The 20324-nt window shown below is 34.2% G+C and overlaps 1 protein-coding gene across 1 annotated transcript; it reads left to right on the top strand.

Annotated features, from left to right (window-relative positions):
* On the top strand, positions 338-928 carry LOC107646327. Its single transcript, XM_016350518.1, has one exon. It carries the CDS (start codon positions 338-340, stop codon positions 926-928), a length of 591 nt encoding a protein of 196 aa, XP_016206004.1.

Here is a 20324-nt window from a genome sequence, read left to right as displayed (position 1 = left end):
TATGACCGAATTGAATGGCATGAAAGGAGAAACAATCTATTCTGCCTCCGTTTGTTTGAGGTCCTGGAACCCAATAATAGTAGCAGCATAAAACTTGATCCTTAAATTTGAAATTCCTCTCCCTAATCCAAAATCAATCCAGAGTAGAAGAATTCTTGTTCATGTGCGTTCTTGTAATGGTCTTTTTCTCATGAGTTCTACAAAGGAAAGTGACTTTTCACTTGTTTGCAACCCAATAACAGGTGAATTCATAAGACTTCCAAAACAACCTCCAATTTTAACACACTGTGAGCAAATATCTTGGTGTTTTGGTTTTCACCCAAAAACAAACCAATACATGGTAATGAGAATTCATATATTTAAACATGATCATCGTATGGTTGTTCAAATGCACACAGTTGGAACATCGACTTGGATAAATATTGAGGTAGATTATCCCAGGCATTTGACATATGTGTTCAAACCTCCTACTTATTTTAATGGGGCACTTCATTGGATTGGTAGAGATGTTGATAGAAATGCCTTGATATGGATTTTTGATTTTGACACAGAGCAGTTTCAATTCTTCTCTAACACGCCCGAGGGTCAAGGTAAAGGCACCATATTAAAATTCAGGGATTCTCTTTGCTTCATGTATTTTAATGAGCTGCTTATCTCAATGTGGATGATGGAAAGATATGGAGTTAGAGAATCTTGGACTCCCATTTTCCAGTATTCCATAACCAGATCTCAGTTACCTAGTTGCATGGCCTACCTTGATCGTGAAAGTCAAGAGTTTATGATTTTTGCGACTCCTTGGTATGATTTCAAGGCTCATGGCAAGTTTCAAATGCTCGAACATGTTCCTACTCTTATCCCACTGAACAATATTATCATCGTAGATAATGTGAAGGTGCAGAATATTTACTCATTGGATAATTCAAATTGAATTCTACTGTTTATTAGTTATAGAAAAAAATCTTTCATTTTGATTTTTTTTTAATTAATAACAAATTTATGCTTAATTGTTTTAGATTCATACTATAATGCTCACATTTTATTTTGGATGCTTAATTATTGTCTATAACTTCTCAGTAGTGTTTATAAACTGTTAGCAAAATTTCTTTTTCTAAACTATTATAATTTGAAATATAATTTAAATATTTTATAAAATGTAAAATTTGTATTTCTATATAAGATAGTTAATTAGTGACTAATTTTTAGTATATTTATAACATAATTAAATAATTATATATTAACCTCGTTTACTACATGCACATTAAAATTCAATCATCGAATTAATAAAGAATGATGATGGTTTCAGTGGCTAAGAGAAGGGGGTTGAATCTTAGCCCCCTTTTTATGTTGTTAACACTTGCTGAACTCAGAGGATGCTTTTCTGTTTCGTTCGTCTCTGGACACGAGACTTTTTGTTTTTGCTCGTCACTTGCCACGAGACTTTTTGTTTTGTCTCATCACTTGGCACGAGACATTTTAGTTTTTGCTCCTGTGCAGTAGAAAACAGAAATGAAGTAGGAGAGAAGAAATATTGCACCCAGATATATCCTGGTTCAGCTGCTAAGTGCAGTGCAGCCTACATCCAGTCTCCATCACAACCATGATGGAATTTCACTATAATCAATCTGATTACAACTTGTAAAGTGCTAACCTAACTTACAAGGGGATTCCCACAGAATCATGAAACATAACATAGATGAACAAAGGAACTCTAAGATATCTATGGCTTTTTCTTTTAATTTTGCACTCTCTGCCTTTTTCCGCTCTATGGCTTTTTCATACAAACCTCACTGTTTGCCTTTTTCCATGAGACTCAAGACATGACAAAATTAAACAGAAAAATACAAAACAGAATACATTGAAGGAGAAGAGAAAACTATTAGCTCAGGTAGCTCTGAGAACTCTGTGCCTTGCACTCTCAAATTTTCTCCTTGCTTCAAACAGTGGTTGTCCACCCTTATTATAGAAGAGGGGAGCCTCCACTTATTAAAGCCAAAACCGAACCAACTTCTTCCTCCTTCAACACAGAACCGGTTCGGCCACATAGAGAGAGAAGAAATAATCATGTAAAACCCAACATGCAATTACCTCTGGACCTTTCTTGATCATCACCCTTCATCAATCCGAGCTCTCTATCCTTGGCTTGCTCTCCAAGATGGATTTCTGGCCCTTGATGCTTCATGATGATTATGACTTCATCTGCTTCAATCTCTGCCTCAACCATCACTTCGCCACTCTAGCTACTTGCTGTGGTGGTTGAGCAGAATCAAAGACAAGCCATGCTTCAAGAATCTCCCTTGCTGGCCGAATCTTCATCGTCTATTTTTGAGCATGAAAGGCTCAAGATACCTCACCAAATCTAACCAAATATGGTGAATATCTCAGCCACAGCTCATTTTTATTTTAGTATGTTTTCTTGCCATCATTAGCTTGATGGTCTTGATGCATGCAACTTCTTCCTTTTCTTGGTTGATGAGCACAGCGTTCATAGTTTTCTGGACAAGGACCGAAGGAAGAAGAAGAAAGAGATGAGAGAGAATGTGTAGTTAAAGTAAAAGCAATTAAATGAAAATGAAACATATTGATAGATTGCTTTTACTTCCCTTGCTTTGAGTAGCGTATAGCATTAATCATAATGATTCCCATCAAATCAAAGTCAAGTTATCTCTCATGTTTCCAATGCTAACATATTAAAATTTGAAATCCATTCTTAATAAAGAGATGGAATCCGTTGGAAAGCATGAAACCATTTAGCTTTCATTTAACCTTGGTTTCGGACCAAGCTTGGAAACTTTCATCAAAATAATGTTGGGCTTGGTAGCATTAAGATTTAATCTGGCCCAAATGATAACATTTGCTTTCCTGATGAAGATTGGATTCGGATCATGCATGGAAACATTCATCAAAATTCAAATTGGGCTTGGTAGCAATAAAGCTTAATCTGACCCAATGAAATTTTGATTCCTTCAAACTAATTGGGCTTTTGAGTTCTGGCCCAATTAATTACAACAATTCAGCCACATTATGTAGGGAACATATAGCAAGGTCTGATTGTGTATTTTGATTTGGGCCTGCTGCAGTTTTTTTATTTTTCGGCCCAAATTAAAATCTGCACAACAAAATTATTAATTTTAGAAAGTATGAATTAAGATCAAATTAATAATTTTGTAATTAAATATTTTAATAATATTTGTTCATCATCAAAATTAAATAGGAGTTTTCCAAACTCATCAATCTCCCCCTTGATGACAAACATTATTAAAATTGAAATGGAAAAGAAATTTAGATATTGAGTAAAAAAATACTCCCTTTGAGTTTGAATTTCTCCCCCTTTCTAAATGTCACATTGCTCCCCCTTGATGTGTGCTTATTTTACCAAGGGAAATATTAATCCTGTAACATTTGAATCAAGCTTCAAGTAACAATGTTATTTAGCATATTTTATGATGCTAAATGCTTGATTTATGAGCAGTTTTAATTGATATTCAAAACTCATTTGATATCATAACTGATTTACTGCTCAAACATGAACAAAAACTTATTCAAATATTTTCCAAACATTTCTTGTTAGAAAATCAGAGCAAAACAAAATGATGGGAAAATTATTTGAGCAAACAAACAGGGCAGTTTTAATCTATTACACAGTTTAAAGGAACTGCCAAAAAATAAGTTTTCCAAACCAACAAGTTTATCAATGATATGTTAACAGCTAGGCATCTCAATACATCAAACATAATTATAAATGCCAAATGAGAATTAACTAATCATGATAAACCAAATGCAGTTTAAGCAACAACTATAGCGAATGCAATATCAACATGCATTCTTTGAACAAGGGTGATCATGAATTTTCAGTTTGAAAATTTCAACCCCTGTTCCCCTGTTTTTCTAGCTCTCCCCTGTTTCGTTCCAATTTCAATTTTGGAACCTTAAATTCCTCCCCCTTTTGTCATCATGGGGGCACCTGCACAAAACATTGTTATAGAAAACAGAATATGCCATATAACAGTCCAAAACATAACCAAACGGTGTCATCAAAGTATCACCTAGGTAGCTATTGTCAATTGCAACCCTAACAAAAAACAAAAAAACTAATTGAGCCAAATTGTGCCAATATCAAATAGTAACCAGAGAGTTAATCATCAAAAAGATTAAAGTCAGGCTCCTCCTCGACGCCATCACTGCCAGCTTCTTTTTCAAGACTTTCCAACATTAGACTGACCCTCTCTTGGCATTTCTTCCATGCCAATTCATTCTCATAAGCAAGTTTGCGAGCAGACTTGTGAAATTGAACCATGAGATCGGACATATTGGTGAATTCTGTGAGAATTTCTCTGAGGGAACCAGTCGTCTTTGAGGATTCTGGGCGGCCTTCAAAGTCATCATCAGATGCTATTGATTTCTTTCCCCTTTTTGCAGCTCCGCCTGCTCTGATCATGGAAACCTGGTTCTCTACATCCTCATTAGTTAAATCTACCTTAAAGTACTCAAAAATGCATGTAAGAAACATTCCATAAGGTAGATTAGCCTTTTTTGTACTTTTCACAGACTCCCACATGTGACGAATCATAATATAGCTAAATGAAATAGAAGTTGAAGTAACTAAAGCAAATATTATGAGACAATCAGATACAGTTACCCTGTTGTGAGAACCACTTTGAGGAGTGAGAATGTGAGTTATGATGCGGTGCAGCAGAGAGTTAGTTGGACCCAAAGCCTTATGATTCGGAACAGTTCCATCTAGGCCAGACAAATTTTCACAGATTTGATGAATCACCTGTTTGTATGTAACTCCTACTTGTGAGTCCCATTTATCACTCATATAAACCTTTGGCCCTTCATCAATGTATCCAAGGGCAGAAGAGATGGTTTCAGAATCCAGGATGATCTGAACCCGTTTCACATAAGAGTGAAGGCTACCATCAATAAACCTTAGATTTGCATAGAACTGTCTGACCAGCCCTGGGTACACCATTTTATGAATATGAAGCAGAGGTGACCATTTTAGACCTTCAAACATGGGTTGTAAATCAATTCCTTTGGAGGCCAGAGATTTTAAATTCACTAGGTAGGAGAGACACAAGTGTCGTTTCTCTAGGACTTCATTGTGGAATTCAAAAGCAGCACACGTAGAGAACCTGGAAGGATCGAAATGTGAGTGTGGTTTGTGAAACTTGTTCTTGAACTCCATTGACCCAAGGTTCGTGGGTTCTCTGGTCTCATGGAACTCGAAACCCTTCGTCTTCTTGGAACTCTTTCTGGATGCATGTGGGGTGGTTCTTTTCGGCGATGATGGAGAGGGTGAGGTATGAGACTCCTCTACTTCTTCTTCAATGCTGGGCTCCTTCGTCTTCTCGCTCTTCCTTCTTCCAGAAGATTTTTGAGCGATAACTTTGCGCCTCATAGTCTCGGTTCGCTTGGAGGGGGGTGAAAGAGAAGAGGAAGAGGTGGAATGGATGTGAATGTGGGTATGTGATTGGGGTGTAGATGGTTTCTGAGATTGGCGAATTCTCTCACTCTTCCTTGGGGCTGTTTTCTTTTTCATAATGAAGAAGATCAATGGAGATGGAAGTTGGAGAGGAAAAGGTGGCCGAATAGTGAGGTGAGTGATAGGAGGTTAGAGAAGCATTAAATGCTTAATTGGAAAGAGAATAAGAGAAGTTATTACCCATTAAGAGAGTGGTTATTATCCAAGGGGGTTTCAAAAACTGAAAAGAGGTTTCCCTAAATCAAGGGATTAGTTGGAGGGAAAGATTTGATTTGACAACATGCTTCTTCCAACAAGATTTGATGAGACAACCAAGGGATTTTGTTGATTTAATTTTTCAAAAGAAATGAAACTAACAAAACTGTCATGGTGGGGTCAAGGAATTTTGGTGGGGCCCATAAAATTTGAATTCTGCGTTGCCTCCCCCTTGACCACAGCTCTTCCATTATGTCATTTATTGTTTCTCGTCCAAACCTACGAGCAAAAACTGAGCAGAGTCAAATATTCACAAATTTTCAATGAAGCTTAAATCAAACATTCCCAAACTTTTTCTCAAGGTACAGAATCTGTCTTCACAGAGGGGTTTTGTAAAAATATCAGCAATTTGATCTTCAGATTTTACAAATTGAATATCAATAGTACCCTTTTGCACATGTTCTCTAATGAAATGATATTTAATTTCAATGTGCTTTGTTCTTGAGTGCAAAACAGGATTTTTTGAAATATTTATTGCACTCATATTATCACAAAATAGGGGTATACTATTGATTTTTAATTTGTAATCTTTCAATTGTGTTTTTAACCAAATTAATTTAGTGCAACATGCAGATGCGGAAATGTATTCTGCTTCAGCGGTGGATAAAGGCACTGTGGCTTGTTTCTTGCTTGACCACATGTTGAGTGAGCTTCCAAGGAAGCAACACATGCCGGACGTGCTTCTTCTATCCACTCTATCTCCCACATAATCTGCATCACAAAACCCTACTGCACAAAATTTATCAGATTTAGGATACCACAAGCCATAATCACAAGTTTCCTTAATGTATCTAATGATGCGTTTAACGGCCTAAGATGGGATTCTTTTGGGTGAGATTATTGGGCCACTAATCTAGCCTTGTTACGAACAACTTGTCCATCCTCACCAAGTTTATTTTTAAAGACCCACTTAGTACCCGTTACCTTCATATCATCCGAATAAGGTACTAATGTCCAAACCTCATTCTTGTCAAATTGAGCTAGCTCCTCTTGCATGGCCTTGACCCATGATGGATCTTCAAGAGCTTGTTTGACATTGTTGGGCTCCATTTGTGACAAGAAAGCAAAGTTTCTAGGTTCGGTTTGCCTTTTGGTGGAGGATCTTGTTGTTACGCCATGAGAAGGATCACCAATGATGAAATCATGAGGATAACCCTTCATAGACTTCCATTCTCTAGGCTTTCGGACAGGTGTAGAACTTTGATGAACTTCTGGTGGTCTCACTGTTTTAGTTGCTCGTGCCTGTTCAGGAGACAAAATGGAAGTGTCTCCTCCAATCTGACGAGACAGAACAGGGCTGACAGATTCTTCATTCTGGACAGATTTGGGATTTTCTTTGCTTGTTCCATTCTCTTCACAATCTGAATCAATATCCTTCACAATACTGGGAATTAAGTTAGAATCACAAAAAGTAACATGTATGGATTCCTCTATTGTCCTATGCTCCTTGAGATAAACTCTATAGGCCTTGCTTGTGGTGGAATATCCAACAAACATTCCTTCATATGATTTTGGATCAAATTTTCCAAGGTTTTCCTTATTATTAAGCACAAAACATTTGCATCCAAAAACATGAAAGTACTTAAGATTTGGAGGGGTTCCTTTCCATAGCTCATAAGGTGTTTTCTTTAACCCTTTTCTAATAATTGTTCTATTCAAAATATAGCATGCTGTGTTCACAGCCTCAGCCCATAGGAATTTAGGAATTTCATTCTCACATAACATAGCCCTAGTCATTTCTTAAAGGCTTCTATTCCTTCTTTCAACCACCCCCATTTTGTTGGGGGGTTCTAGGGCATGAAAAATTATGAGAAATCCCTAAGTCATCACAGAATTTTTCAAAATCTTGATTTTCAAATTCTCTTCCATGATCACTTCTCAAATGGGCAACTTTCAAATTCTTTTCATTTTGAATTTTCTTACAAATGGTGGAAAAAGCATGAAAGGCATCATTCTTATGAGCAAGGAAAAGTACCCAACCAAATCTAGAGTAATCATCTACCACCACAAGACCATAATGTTTACCTCCTAAACTTTGAGTTCTAGTAGGACCAAAAATATCAATATGTAACATTTCCAATGGCCTTTTGGTTGAGATTCCATCTTTTGATTTAAAAGAGGATTTTACTTGTTTGCCTAATTGACAAGCGTCACAAGTAAGATCCTTATCAAACTTGATGTTTGGGATTCCTCTAACCAAATCTCTTTTGACTAGCTTAGAAATTTGATACATGCTAGCATGTCCCAACTTTCTATGCCAAAGCCATTTTTCAGATTCATAAGATGTGAAGCATGTTACATTTTGTTCCTTTAAATCCTCAAGAGTTAATCCATACACATTGATACATCTTTTAGCTTCAAGAAGAACATCCCCAGTTTTCTCACACACAACTAAACAAACAAATTTCTTAAAGATAACTTCAAAACCCAAATCACAAAGTTGACTAACACTAAGCAAATTATGTTTCAAGCCATGTACAAGGAGAACATCATTTATACAAGAAGAAAAGTTTTTACCAACTTTCCCAACAGCCACAATTTTTCCTTTTGCATCATCACCGAAAGTGACAAGTCCTCCATCATAGTCATCAAGTTTTATGAAGAAGGTTGCCTTTCCGGTCATATAAACTTTTATAAACTTTATAAACTTTGTCACCAACCATTCTTTCACCGAAAAAGCATTGAATGGGAAAGTGTCCATTCTGATTGCATAGTCTACAAAACCTTGGAGTTGCCTTTTTGTTAAAGTAGGTGGGATCTTGAAATCTTGTGTCATTAGAAGATGAAGCAATATTTTCAAAATGTGAATTTTCAGATTTATAAAACCCCAACCCAGCCTTATCATAAAGAGGTTTTTGACTAGCCAAGATGTGATTTAAACTTTCAGAACTTTGTGTAAACTTGGCCAGGTCTTCCTTAAGTCTTTTAACCTCTTTAAGAAACTCTTCATTTTGCTTAAAACAGTCCACATATGCAAGAACACAATGGTTACTTTCACAGCTCCTAACTTGGGCTCTTAACTGTTTATTTTCTTCAACAAGATCACAAGCAGTTTCGGCCTCTCTCACTTTTTCTTTTAGAAAACTATTTTCGGCCTTAAGAATGATAATTTGTTGTTCAAGTTCTTGATTTTCCAGCAGAAAACATCTTATTTTTTCAGAAAGGTGGTCTATCATAAGATGAAGATCTTCAGTGTTAGGGTTATGAAAGACTACCTGATCTATGTGGTCTGCCATGAGACATGTTTGTGACTTGGTCTCGGTTTCTTCATCATTATCATCAGAGTCATTCTCCAAGTCTTCCCATGTGGCCATCAGTCCTTTCTTCTTTCCTCTTTTCGGCTTTTTCTCCTTCTTCAGCTTGGGACAATCAGATTTGAAATGCCCCATTTCCTTGCAATTATAGCAAGTTACCTTGCTAAGGTCTTTCTTTACTCTCCTTGTGCTGCTGCTTTGCCTTTGAGCTTAGCCATTTTCCTGAATTTTTTTGCAAATAAAACAAACTTATTTTCAGAAGAGTTATCACTAGATTCATCATCCAGAGGGTTAGTCATAGAAGAAAATGCAATTCCTTTCTTTTTTGTATCCTTTTTTAAATAGGTATTTTCAAAAGCAAGAAGATTTTCTCTCAAATCATCAAGTGTCATGGAGTCTAAGCTATTGCTCTCAGAAATAATTAAAGCTTTAGTTTCCCACTCTTTTGTGAGACATCTCAACACTCTTCTCACTAGCACAGATTCAGAATGTGTAATTCCAAGAGCATCTAAGCCAACAATGATAGCATTGAACCGTTCGAACAGTTCATCAATGGACTCTCCTTCCTTCATTGCAAACATTTCATACTCTCTATTCAACATGTCTGTCCGAGTCTTCTTTACAATGGTGGTTCCTTCATGGGTGATTTGCAACTTATCCCAGATTTCCTTTGCCGTTGTGCATCTTGATACCCGTCGGTACTCCTCAAAGCTGATAGCACAATTGAGTAGGTTTACTGCCTTGGCATTTAACTCCACCTTCTTCCTATCTTCCTCGGTCCAGCTTGCTTCTGGTTTAAGAGAAACAACTCCTTCGGCACTTGTAACAGTTGGATATTGAGGTCCTTCCAAGATGATTTTCCACAGTCTGTAGTCCACTGCTTGCACAAATATCTTCATCCTCTCCTTCCAATAGGTATAATTTTTTCCATTGAAAAGAGGAGGTCTATTGCTTGATTGACCTTCAGTCAGATTGTAGGACACCACATTTGCGCCACTGTTTTCTGCCATAAGGATCTTTACTCCAAGCTGCAAAGCTTGATCTCTTTGAGACCAAGCTCTGATACCAATTGATGGTTTCAGTGGCTAAGAGAAGGGGGGGTTGAATCTTAGCCCCCTTTTTATGTTGTTAACACTTGCTGAACTCAGAGGAGGCTTTTCTGTTTCGTTCGTCTCTAGACACGAGACTTTTTGTTTTTGCTCGTCACTTGCCATGAGACTTTTTGTTTTGTCTCGTCACTTGGCACGAGACATTTTAGTTTTTGCTCCTGTGCAGTAGAAAACAGAAATGAAGTAGGAGAGAAGAAATATTGCACCCAGATATATCCTGGTTCAGCTGCTAAGTGCAGTGCAGCCTACATCCAGTCTCCATCACAACCATGATGGAATTTCACTATAATCAATCTGATTACAACTTGTAAAGTGCTAACCCAACTTACAAGGGGATTCCCACAGAATCATGAAACACAACATAGATGAACAAAGGAACTCTAAGACATTTATGGCTTTTTCTTTTAATTTTGCATTCTCTGCCTTTTTTCGCTCTATGGCTTTTTCATACAAACCTCACTGTTTGCCTTTTTCCATGAGACTCAAGACATGACAAAATTAAACAGAAAAATACAAAACAGAATACATTGAAGGAGAAGAGAAAAATATTAGCTCAGGTAGCTCTGAGAACTCTGTGCCTTGCACTCTCAAATTTTCTCCTTGCTTCAAACAGTGGCTGTCCACCCTTATTATAGAAGAGGGGAGCCTCCACTTATTGAAGCCAAAACCGAACCAACTTCTTCCTCCTTCAACACAGAACCGGTTCGGCCACATAGAGAGAGAAGAGATAATCATGTAAAACCCAACATGCAATTACCTCTGGACCTTTCTTGATCATCACCCTTCATCAATCCGAGCTCTCCATCCTTGGCTTGCTCTCCAAGATGGATTTTTGGCCCTTGATGCTTCATGATGATTATGACTTCATCTGCTTCAATCTCTGCCTCAACCATCACTTCGCCACTCTAGCTACTTGCTGTGGTGGTTGAGCAGAATCAAAGACAAGCCATGCTTCAAGAATCTCCCTTGCTGGCCGAATCTTCATCGTCCATTTTTGAGCATGAAAGGCTCAAGATACCTTAAGCATGAAACCATTTAGCTTTCATTTAACCTTGGTTTCGGACCAAGCTTGGAAACTTTCATCAAAATAATGTTGGGCTTGGTAGCATTAAGATTAAATCTGGCCCAAATGATAACATTTGCTTTCCTGATGAAGATTGGATTCGGATCATGCATGGAAACATTCATCAAAATTCAAATTGGGCTTGGTAGCAATAAAGCTTAATCTGACCCAATAAAATTTTGATTCTTTCAAACTAATTGGGCTTTTGAGTTCTGGCCCAATTAATTACAACAATTCAGCCACATTATGTAGGGAACATATAGCAAGGTCTGATTGTGTATTTTGATTTGGGCCTGCTGCAGTTTTTTTATTTTTTCGGCCCAAATTAAAATCTGCACAACAAAATTATTAATTTTAGAAAATATGAATTAAGATCAAATTAATAATTTTATAATTAAATATTTTAATAATGTTTGTTCATCATCAAAATTAAATAGGAGTTTTCCAAACTCATCAAATGAGGTACAAGAAATTAAGATCAAGAGATTCATTACTAAATGAAGAACTAGGCATCAATCTACTGTCCTTCCATATTAAGTACATACTCCATATATAATAATCTGATTTATATAGCTAGATATATTATTGTAACAATTGCATTATACCGAGGCAAAATAATTAAAGCAAATTAACGAAGATTTATCTTGATAATTGAGTACCAGAATAATAATACTAATGCTAATAAGAGATGGCTTAAAGTCAATCTTTTTTTTTTAAAATAATCTTAACGTAGAAAGAAAGAAAAAAAAAAGGTGGTTTGTTGGCATAAAGCCATAAACAGATTGATTAATTGGTGTTTACTTAATTTAAGGTTTATGTCACGAGGCCTACTCTAAAAAATATCAAAAAGTCTCACTTTAAAAATATAATTTATACAAAAAAATAATGATTTAATTAAAAGAAATAATATTGTTTTTAGATAAAAATTACATTTTTATAATAAGTCAAAATTAAATTCTATGATCCACTATTTAATAGTAAAACAAAACACTTTTATATAAAGACAATTTTAGAGTTTTGATTGGAGTATAATATGATTGTATTTAATATAATCGTGTATGATTAATTAATAATTCATCAAGATTATTAGCATTTACATTCTATTTATATATCATTTGTAGTAATTACTTCATTCTTAAATAGGGGCGGAGTTTATTTGAAACAATGGGAGGTTATCCTCCCAAATTTTTTATAAAAAAATTAGTAGTAATTCTTCAAAAAATAAAAAAATAGTTCAGTTGATTCAAATATTTTATTATGACTTAAAGCATTTAAGTTTAATTCTCATTTCTTATTTTTATTGCACAATAATTTTTAATTTTAAACATTAAAAATATGTTAGATTTGGACTGAATTGAGTGGGTCTTTGTTAGCTTTCACAACACATCAAAATTAAAAGATAAAATTAAATCAAATAAAAAAAAAGTTATCTAACAAAATAAAAGATAAGAATAAAAAAAATCATCTAATAAAATAAAAGATAAAAATTATCGTTATAAAAACAAGCTGCTTTGTTAGTAGCTTCTCTATTCGCATTTCGCAGCTCTCTATTCAACAAGCAACACTCTCTCTACTTTTGAGTTCAAATATAAATTTTCGACCTTTCTAAAATTTTGTTTTAAGTTTTGCCACTGTTTCCAAAAGAAGATGAAGCTAATACTACTAATCATGTAATCATATCATCTTTAAATTGATTCTAATCATTAGCTAAATCGAGTCTTGTAGTTTCTTAATTCAATTCAAGTCAAAGAAAGAAAGAATCTTCAATTCCAAGATCATAGTTAACAATAATAATGATTGAACTGAACGTGGCGGCAACAAGCTTCAAAATAATTAAAGGAAATTAACAAAGATGTATCTTGATAATTGAATACTAGTATTATTGTACTAGTGCTAATAAGACATGGCTTAGAATTTTTTTTTTTTTTTAATAATCTTGATGTAGAAAGAAAGAAAAAGGGCTGGTTGTTGGCATAAACAAGTTGATTAATTGGTGTTTAATTAATTTAGGGTTTATTTCATGATACTTAATCCAATAAAAATGTCTAAAATATCTTTTTATGCTGATATTTATTTAACCTCATTTTAAAAACGTGATTTACAATAGTTTATACTTTTACTTGTTATAATATTTAATTTTAGTTTAGGTTTGTTTATATTTTTCTTTCTATGATATTTAATTGAATTTAAATATTTTTAATTTAGTTAAAGGATTGAATTTTATATTTATATATTTATGATTAGATTTTTTCTCGACCTAATATAAAATCTATAAATACTACTTATCAAACTATTGTAGTATTTATCAATGAGTTATAACTCAAATGACATAATCTCTCTATATTCATTTAAGAGGTTGCAGGTTCGAGTCTTCTTATTTTTGGTAAAAAGAAGAAATTCTCTATTAGATATTTAAAGAATTTGTCTTTGACAACCTAGATCAAAGGATTAAAATTGAAGAAACCACCACACAGAATTATCTTAAGTTGAATCCTTTAATCTTTTTCATGCAACAAGCTAAGTAAATCACTCACCTCACTTAATCCCACAATAAAGCAACTAAAAATTGTATTCATTAAAAAAATTGTTTAGAAAGACTCACAAAAGTATTTAAATAGATCCCCAACAAACTAACTAAAAGATAAAATAACTTATTTAAATTTCTTAAAAATAAAATAACTAATTTAAATAGATTTAATCTTATTATATTAGATCAAGTTTGATTTAAACTTAAAATTCATAAAAATATCATTAGCAGAACTAAATCAAATCTTTTAACAAATCCTAACAATAAAGTAAACTAAAATATATGCCTAATAATTTCGAAAATTAATATTAAATTGGTGTCTTTCACCGGACCTTTTGCTATAAATTGTCGTTATTTTAGTACTACGACGAACTCTTAGTCTCCTTAATATTTAAGACTGGCATGATAGTATTCATATCTTCGAATGTGATAAAATTATTATTCTGTCGTTTATCTCTAAAATAACAAAAATACTCTCCTAAGCATATATTTTCTAAACACTTATCACTAACAACCCTATTTAACATGTTTTTTGGTGAGCCTCAAGTTAGTTTATATTTTTACTTTTGTTATAATATTTAATTTTAGTTTAGGTTAGTTTATATTTTTACTTGTTATGATATTTAATTTAATTTAATCTATTGAACCCTGCTCGGAGTCGCTATAGCTCGGCCGCCACAGTGCACGGACGAATCAATTACTATTCTATCATTTGTCTCTAAAATAATGATAATGTTCTCCTAAACACGTATTTCCTGAACAGCTATCACTAACAACCCTATTTAACATGTTTTGTGGTGAGCCGCAAGTTAGTTTATATTTTAACTTGTTATAATATTTAATTTTGGTTTAGGTTAGTTTATATTTTTACTTGTTATGATATTTAATTTAATTTAATCTATTTTTTATTTGTTTAGTATATTTTTATTTAGATAAAGGATTCGTATCTGACACAGTTGGATGAGAATCCATATCTTTAAACATGATCATCGGATGGTTGTTGAAATGCACACAGTTGGAACATCGACATGGATAAATATTGAGGTAGATTATCCCAAGTATTTGACACATGTGTTCAAACATCCTACTTATTTTAATGGGGCACTTCATTGGATTTGTAGAGATGCTGATAGAAATGCCTCAATATGGGCTTTCGATTTTGACACAGAACAGTTCCAATTCTTTTCTAACACGCCCAAGGGTCAAAGCAAAGGCACAATATTAAAATTCAGGGATTCTCTTTGCTTCATAGATTTTAATGAACTGCTTATCTCACCGTGGATATGAAAAAATATGGAGTTGGAGAATCTTGGATTCCCATTTTTCAGTATTCCGTAATCACAGCTCAGTTACCTGGTTGCATGGCGTACCTTGATCGTGAAAATCAAGAGTTTATGATTTTTGGGACTCCTTGGCATGATTTCAAGGTTCATGGCAAGTTTCAAGTGCTTGGCCATGTTCCTACCCTTATCCCACTGAAAAATATTATCGGAGATAATGTGGAGGTGCAGAATATTTACTCATTGGATAATCCAAATTGAGGAGTTTTACTGTTTGTTAGTTGTAGATTTTTTTTATTAATAGCAAATTTCTGCCTCATTGCTTTAGATTCACATTATAATATTCACATCTTATCTGGTTGCTTAATTATTGTTTCTAGTTATTTAATAGTAAATTTTTTTTCTAAACTATTATAATTTAAAATATAATTTAAATTAATTCAATTTAATTTATAATCACTGTCCTAATTTTATTGGTTTAATCACCTTTCACGAAACAAAATTTTGAATATTAAAAAAATAAAGAACTAATTTAAATTCACAAACTAATTTTTTTAAAAAAAAGCAATTTAATGTTTTTACAAAATATTTTTTTACAACAATCGATCTAATAAAAAATCTAATAATTTTACACATTCAAAATTTTTTGTTTAATTTAATTAGACTTGAATCATAAAAAAATTTAAATATATAATATTACTCTTTAAAATTTATACATATTAGTATACTACTTATGAAACTATTGTAGTATTTGTGATCAAGTATACAATACACAAATAAAATTAAATGAATCATTTTTAATGATATAAATTGATTTCTTTCTATTTAATTTTATCTTATGTTTATTTTAATTTATTTCATTCTTTTTATTATGGTATTCTATTGTATATCCATGACCTAGGATTAGTCTCATCTTATTCTCAAGATGTAACTTGATTATTAAAAACAAAAAATAATGTGACCGATGTGATTGATTGTGGTTTTTTATAAAATTTAGGGTAAAGTACTAAATTGGTCCCTAGGTTTGGGCGTAATTCTGTTTTAGTCCTTAAGGTTTAAAATGTTCTATTTGAATCCAAAAAAGTTTCATTTAGCATCAATTTAGTCCCACAGTGAGGTCAAAATTAAATAATTAACAAGATGTCCTACATAACAACAGTACAAGAACAAAATCGATAATCTGAAGAACAAGTATAAGTTCCAGAGGCATAAAATCAACCATTGATACATCAATACATTTATTTATTATTTTTTTATAATATAAATAAAATATTTTCTATAAAACTAAAGAAAATGATAAATAAATGTATTGATGCATCAATGGTTGATTTTGTGCCTCTGGAGCTTGTACTTGTTCTCCAGATTATCGATTTTGTTCTTGAACTGTTGTTATGTATGATATTTTGTTAATTATTTAATTTTGACCTCACTGTGGGACTAAATTGATGCTAAATGGAACTTTTTTGGATTCAAATAGAACACTTTAAATCTTAAGGACCAAAACAGAATTATGCCCAAACCTAGGGAACCAATTTAGTACTTTATCCTAAAATTTATTTAAAAGTTTATTTACAAATTATATTCATAACTAATTTTCACATTAAGCTAGCAATCCTAGTATAATTATTATGTAGATTTCATCCTTAAAAGTCGGCATTAATGTGCGCAATATTTACCGTATTTTTTATAATAGAAATAGATTGAATTAAATAAATTTTTTGTATAACCTCGTATTATGTATTTACCAATATAAATTTTTTTCATTATTATTACTCAACATTGCATCAAATAGAAAAAAAATCTTCATATTCTCACCATTATATTTTGAATATTTGTAAACAAAGATAATAATTTATCCATAAACAAAAACCAATTGCAACAAATCCATACACATCATACTCAACAACTTTTCCTATTATTTTACACCCACCTACACGCATATTCCCTATTCTTTAGCTTCAGTAACCCTCAATTTTCTTTGTTGGCCTACATTCCTTTATCCAAATTACTACCCATTGCACCACTTCTTGTCATAACTGGTACTTCCTTAAAAATCGAAGCAAGCATAACAAATTAACAACCCTATTTAACATGTTTTTTGGAGGGTAAGGAAACTATCCCTAAATGCATAACTACTTTGTAATAACCGATATCACTCTTAACCATTTTCTGTATTATTGCATACAGTACCTGTTCCGTCCTGAATGATCCGAGAAGTGTGCTTGTCCTTGAGATCTGCTTGGTCTGGACGAACTTATACGTCGGCCGGGGCAAGCGCAGTAGCTGATCCTCGGATACCTCTGAAACACGGCGGCGGGAGTATCTGCAAAAAGCACTCCGACGCTCAAGTAAGAATATGCGCTGATTATAGAAAGAAAATACAATAATCAGGAGTGAAAGTTGTGTCCTGTGATGGGTTACGTTTCCTTGTGTTTTATAGGCGAGTAGGGTGGAGTGGCTCCGATATTTACGGTTAGAGTTGTTATTAGTATCTTTCTGTTGAGAGGAGTTACCGTCCATTCAGTTTAGTGGATTCTGTTGTTATGGGCCATCCTTAGAAGATGAGGCTGACTCAGCCTGAGGATACTGCGGCCGAGATTATAGGTCGGTTTTAGTTCCGAGAATGTCGTACACATCATAGCCCCCAAGCTCGGCTGGTGTTGCATCTAGGAACGGCAGCGGAGCTTTTGAGTGTTTTGAATATTTGGTTTCTCCTTTTGCGCGGTAAATGCTTGGTGGGCCTGCTTGTTGTGTCGAAGGTGTTTTTTGGGTTTTTGGTGTTTAGAAAACTGTGTCGCTTTTATTGTGCGTTGATGTCGTTTTGGTTCCCCACGTTTGTAGTGGGTATGGATTTAAGTTGCCCACTAAAATAGTGGGCTTGCAATAAACGCCTCTTTTGGAACTTACGCCTTGCTATTTCGTCTTCCTTCCCATTTTATCTCGCTATGTCTTCGAAAGGTTAGTGCTTTCTATCTTTTACTGTTACAGTTTCTATGAGTCCATGGCAGGGGAGAAATTGAAAGAGAAGTTAAAGGTTGTAGAGGTTAGGGAAGACAATCCTTACCACTGGGTTAATGAGGACGTTAGGACCCGGTCGTCCTCCTTCACTAGTGTTGACTCCCTTTCTGAGTTAAGAGGAGTAGATTTCGTAAGGAGAGGTTCTGAGGTCACTGTTAAACTCCTCCCGTGCTCTAGTGATGATAGGGTTTACGAGAGAAGGGGAGATTGGTTGTATTTTTATATGTATACTCCATGCATGGTTGAGCTTGGTGTGAGATTTCCGTTTTCTCCCTTTGAATGTGATGTTCTTACCCAACTGAACTGCGCTCCTTCGCAGTTACACCCTAACTCCTGGGCGTTTCTTCACGCTTTTCAGGTTTTAATGGATTATCTATCTTTCCCTTGTTCTTTGACATTGTTCTTCTCATTGTTTCAAGCAAAGGGTACTCGAAAGGGTTTGTGGGTTTGTTTTAGTAGCTTTCCTGGTCATTCTGTATTCCTTCTTTACAAATTCTCCTTTAAAAACTTCAAATCTCTTTTTGTCAAAGTCCGGTCGGTTGAGTCCGAGTATCCGTTTTATCTGGATGACGAGCTTTGTGAAAAATTTTCCCTTTATTGGTGCTCTGAGCCGAGTCAGATTCTTGAGGCTTCAAGGAAATCACAATTATCATGAATTACCTCAAATTGCATTATTGAAGGAAAATAAAGAGAACAAGAGTATCTCATTACAAAACCTAGAAACAAAATAAGAGAAATTACAACAAGAGAATGGGGATAGAGAGAAGAACCAAAGTGTAGCAATCATCAATTGAAGGTAGAAGTAGAAGGAGACTTGAATTAAACCTAGAACTATGAGATCCTAATCTAACCCTAATTCCTAATCCTAATTCTAGAGAGAAGGGAGAGCTTCTCTCTCTAACTCTAACTACAAAGCTAAACTAAACTAATTGGTAACTAACATATGTTTCCCTCTTCACTTCTTGGGTTAAATAGCATTAGAAATGAGTTGGATTGGGCCCACAAGGCTTTAGAATTCGTTGGCCACGTTTTGCTTTAAGTGAACTAGGTGGCAGCAACGGCACGTGCGCGTACTTTACGCGTGCGCGCCACCATACGTGTAGCAAATATGGCAAATCTTATATCGTTTTGAAGCCCCGGATGTTAGCTTTCCAACCCAACTAGAACCGCATCAATTGGACATCTGTAGCTCAAGTTATGGTCGTTTAAGTGCAAAGAGGTCGGCTTGACAGCTTTCCGGTTCTTTCATTTCTTCATGAGTTCTCCACCTTTTCATGCTTCTTTCTTCATTCCCTTGATCCAATATTTGCCTTCTAAATCTGAAATCACTTAGCAAACATATCAAGGCATCTAATGGAATCAAGGAGAATTAAATTTAGCTATTTTAAGACCTAAAAAGCATGTTTTCACTCTTAAGCACAATTAAAGGAGAATATACAAAACCATGCTATTTCTTGAATAAATATGGGTAAAAGGTGATAAAATCCCCAAAAATCAATACAAGATAAACCGTCAAAATAGGGTTTGTCAACCTCCCCACACTTAAACCAAGCATGTCCTCATGCTTAAGCCAAGAGAGAAACAAAGGGTATCAACATTTATTCAATGTAAATAAACTTTATGCAACCTAAACTATATGCAATTATCTAAATGGATGCAACTAAATGCAAAAAATGGTTTTACCTACTTGGTTAAAAATCAATCCTCCAAGTCATACATGCACAAGTAGGGTCAAGATCATATAACGATTCATGAATCCTACCAATTCGAATATCAAAATGAAGTTCAAGTAGACTTGCAAGAAGAACGCTCGTGAAAGCCGGAAATAAAGGAGTCGAGCATCGAACCCTCACTGGAAGTGTTTGCACTCTAGTCGCTCAAGTGTGTAGGGTCAATTCTCTCAATTCTCCCCTAATCATGCCTTCCAAGATTTGTTTTTCATCTAACAATCAACAATTATTCAATGCATGCATACATGTATCATGAGGTCTTTTCTTTAGGTTGTAATGGAGTTAGGGTCAAGGTAGGATCATATATGGCTAGTGGACTTAGGATTTGAATCTTTGATTAACTTAAACTTTTCCACCTAACCTATATAATGACCTATACAATTAAGTACTAATCTAACTACCCCTTCCTCACTTTTTCACATACTCATGCATCCCTTTTCATTTCACAATACTTATGCATTGATCTTTATTGGACTTTACTTTGGGACATTTTGTCCCCTTTTTATTTCTTTCTTTTTCTTCTTTTTCTTTTCTTTTCTTTTTCTCTTTTTTTTTTCACATTTATTTTTTTTTCTTTTTTTTTCTTTTTCTTTTATTTTTTTC

Source organism: Arachis ipaensis, chromosome B06 (assembly GCF_000816755.2).
Source record: "Arachis ipaensis cultivar K30076 chromosome B06, Araip1.1, whole genome shotgun sequence".
Taxonomy (NCBI): domain Eukaryota; kingdom Viridiplantae; phylum Streptophyta; class Magnoliopsida; order Fabales; family Fabaceae; genus Arachis; species Arachis ipaensis.
The sequence above is the reverse complement of the archived record's forward strand: the minus strand, read 5'-3'. Positions and strand labels throughout refer to the sequence as shown.

Excerpts from the sequence above, each read along its gene's own strand:
- LOC107646327 (XM_016350518.1), top strand. The coding sequence starts at position 338 with ATGGTAATGAGAATTCATATATTTAAACATGATCATCGTATGGTTGTT.